The sequence below is a fragment of the Penaeus japonicus genome, unplaced genomic scaffold (assembly GCF_977035675.1).
Source record: "Penaeus japonicus unplaced genomic scaffold, GWHDUDI00000001_assembly GWHDUDI00000020, whole genome shotgun sequence".
Classification (NCBI taxonomy): Eukaryota; Metazoa; Arthropoda; class Malacostraca; order Decapoda; family Penaeidae; genus Penaeus; species Penaeus japonicus.
Genome location: NW_028234422.1, coordinates 25,504,186 through 25,506,685, shown reverse-complemented (window position 1 = coordinate 25,506,685; position 2,500 = coordinate 25,504,186). Strand labels below are relative to the sequence as shown.

General features: G+C 49.0%; 1 protein-coding gene across 2 annotated transcripts in view; it reads left to right on the top strand.

Moving 5' to 3' along the window:
- Positions 1–2,500, top strand: part of LOC122260146 (arylsulfatase H-like) — a 9,070-nt gene that overhangs the window by 5,644 nt on the left and 926 nt on the right. For both annotated transcript variants that reach the window (XM_043027284.2, XM_086548199.1), the window contains exons 5-10: positions 7–170; positions 318–488; positions 805–1,037; positions 1,339–1,511; positions 2,112–2,296; positions 2,466–2,500. The exon at positions 2,466–2,500 is cut by the window's right edge and continues 77 nt beyond it. In XM_043027284.2, coding sequence (XP_042883218.2) covers positions 7–170; positions 318–488; positions 805–1,037; positions 1,339–1,511; positions 2,112–2,296; positions 2,466–2,500 — 961 coding nt within the window. The remainder of the gene's footprint in view (positions 1–6; positions 171–317; positions 489–804; positions 1,038–1,338; positions 1,512–2,111; positions 2,297–2,465) is intronic.

Here is a 2,500-nt window from a genome sequence, read left to right as displayed (position 1 = left end):
CCACAGGCAAATGGCACCTCGGGATGAGATGCAAGCTCGGGGGTTTCGGGTGTCGCGGGCCCCAAGAACACGGCTTCCAGTCCTTTTACGGCCTGCCGTTCACGCTGGCCGCCGAACTCGAAGGCCCTCACGACTTCTGGCTTTTCCCACAGGGAGAGCGATTTTACAAGGTTAGGCAGAACGTTTGTGCGTGAGGGGAATGTGGAGAGGGAGATCCAAACTATATGCGTACATACATGGGCGATTTTTTGTAACGTAAACACTGAAAAAAGACCCCCCCCCCAAAAAAAAAAAAAAAAAAAAATGCGTTCTTTCAGATTTTAGCAAGACTGTGTTTGGTAGGCGTCTTAACCATCCTCGTGTGGGGCTGGTTGGTCAAATGCTCCCAGGAGACGCAGAATACCCTCTTCGCCGTGCTGGCTCTCGGTCTTGGGGTCGCGTGGTTCGTGCACACACACTACCGCTTCCACACGGAGAAATGGTGGCAGGTATAGGCAGGCAGCTACGATGAAACCTTTTTGACTTTGACTTTGACGAGTTTATTGAGACAAGTGATTACGTACATCTCAAAAGGATGAGGTAACATAGGTTATCCTCACCCCAATCTTAGTCCCTCTTTGGGCTCACATATATTTTACAAAACCTTACAGCTATGTCAACATGTTGAAATATCTACAGAACAAAAGACGGGACCGTGCATGAATGAATGAGCCATTTCTGTGCGAGATACGGTGACGCATATTCATCTCGGGCGGGCTTGCAGTGCTAACGGAATGCTAATATCTCTCTTTCGCAACGCGCTAGGTATCGCCCTGGATGGACCAACACCTGAACGGCATTCTAATGGAGAACACGAAAGTCGTTGAGCAGCCTGTGACACTACCAGGGCTTTCTCAACGACTGGTGGATTATTCGCTCGACTTCATCTCCGATCACGCCCACGACGAGAATCCGTTCCTCCTCTACCACTCCTTCGCCCATGTGCACACGCCGATGTTCACGGCGAAGCACATGGAAGGCAAGAGCGAGCATGGCAGGTAAGGAGCGGGAAGCCTTTTGGGAGGAGACTGACTGTATGGGGAATGGGCTGATAATCACACGCGCACACACGCACGCACGCACACACATACATATCAATAAAATCCATTAATCCATCTCTTTTTTTCCATCCATCCATCCACCCACCATCCATCCACCATCCACCCACCCATCCATTTTCATCAGTTACCTTATGCAAGTGACATGGCACAACAAACTAGCTGCGAACCTTACAAACACAGCACCACAGGCCCTCCCCGCAACCACAGACTCAGCCTTCCATCCCGTCACCTCCCTCAGATACGGAGACAACGTCGAGGAGATGGACGCCGGCGTCGGGGCCATCCTCGAGGCCCTCCGGCTACACGAGATCGACGACAACACCCTAGTCTACTTCCTCTCGGATCACGGGGGCCATCTCGAGGCCATCGATAAGGGCCAGCGCACGGGTGGCCACAATGGCTTGTTCAAAGGCGAGTTCGTGGTGGTTTTTATGCCTTTTCAGGGTTTTGAGTTATTAATGGAGGAGGAAGGTCGGGTTTTGTCTGTGTAGATATGTGTTATTAGGTTTTCTTGTGTCATTATATATCAGTCTCTCTCTCTCGATTTGTGTTATCTATGTCTCTCTCTCTCTCTCTCTCTCTCTCTCTCTCTCTCTCTCTCTCTCTCTCTCTCTCTCTCTCTCTCTCTCTCTCTCTCTCTCTCTCTCTCTCTCTCTCTCTCTTTACGTGTGTGTGTGTGTGTTGTGGTGTGTGTGTGTGTGTGTGTGTGTGTGTGTGTGTGTGTGTGTGTGTGTGTGTGTGTGTGTGTGTGTGTGTGTGTGTGTGTGTGTGTGTGTGTGTGTGTGTGTGTGTGTGTGTGTGTGTGTGTGTGTGTGTGTGTGTGTGTGTGTGTGTGTGTGTGTGTGTGTGTGTTGTGTGTGTGTGTGTGTGTGTATAACGTAGAGGTACTTTGATATGTAAGGTGCTCATTCAATTATTCGTTATAAAATGTATTTGAGTGTACCTTAAATTAAGAAAAATACAGAACTCTTTATACTTTATTTTTGTATAACAATTGCCATACATTGCCAGGAGGTAAAGGCATGGGCGGTGCAGAGGGAGGCATACGTGTTCCAGGGATCTTCAGGTGGAAAGGGCATTTACCTGCAGGCAAGACCATAGACACACCAACTTCGCTGCTGGACACACTCCCCACTCTGCTGGAGCTCGTGGATCTGCCGCCAGTCAACAGCCTTTTACCCGACTTACCAGAGCGGGTTTGTATGACAGCTACGTGCTTCTGTTTTCATTTTCTTGTAAAACAAAATCTGCGACTTTACAAACTCTCATTCCTGATGTTCTGTGCCGAAACGACGTATCAGATTTTTTTTTTTTTTTTGGGGGGGGGGCTCAAGAGCATCACTCATTGTTGTCATTATTTCACAGGATTTGGATGGAGTGAGTCTCGCCGGGCTTCTCAA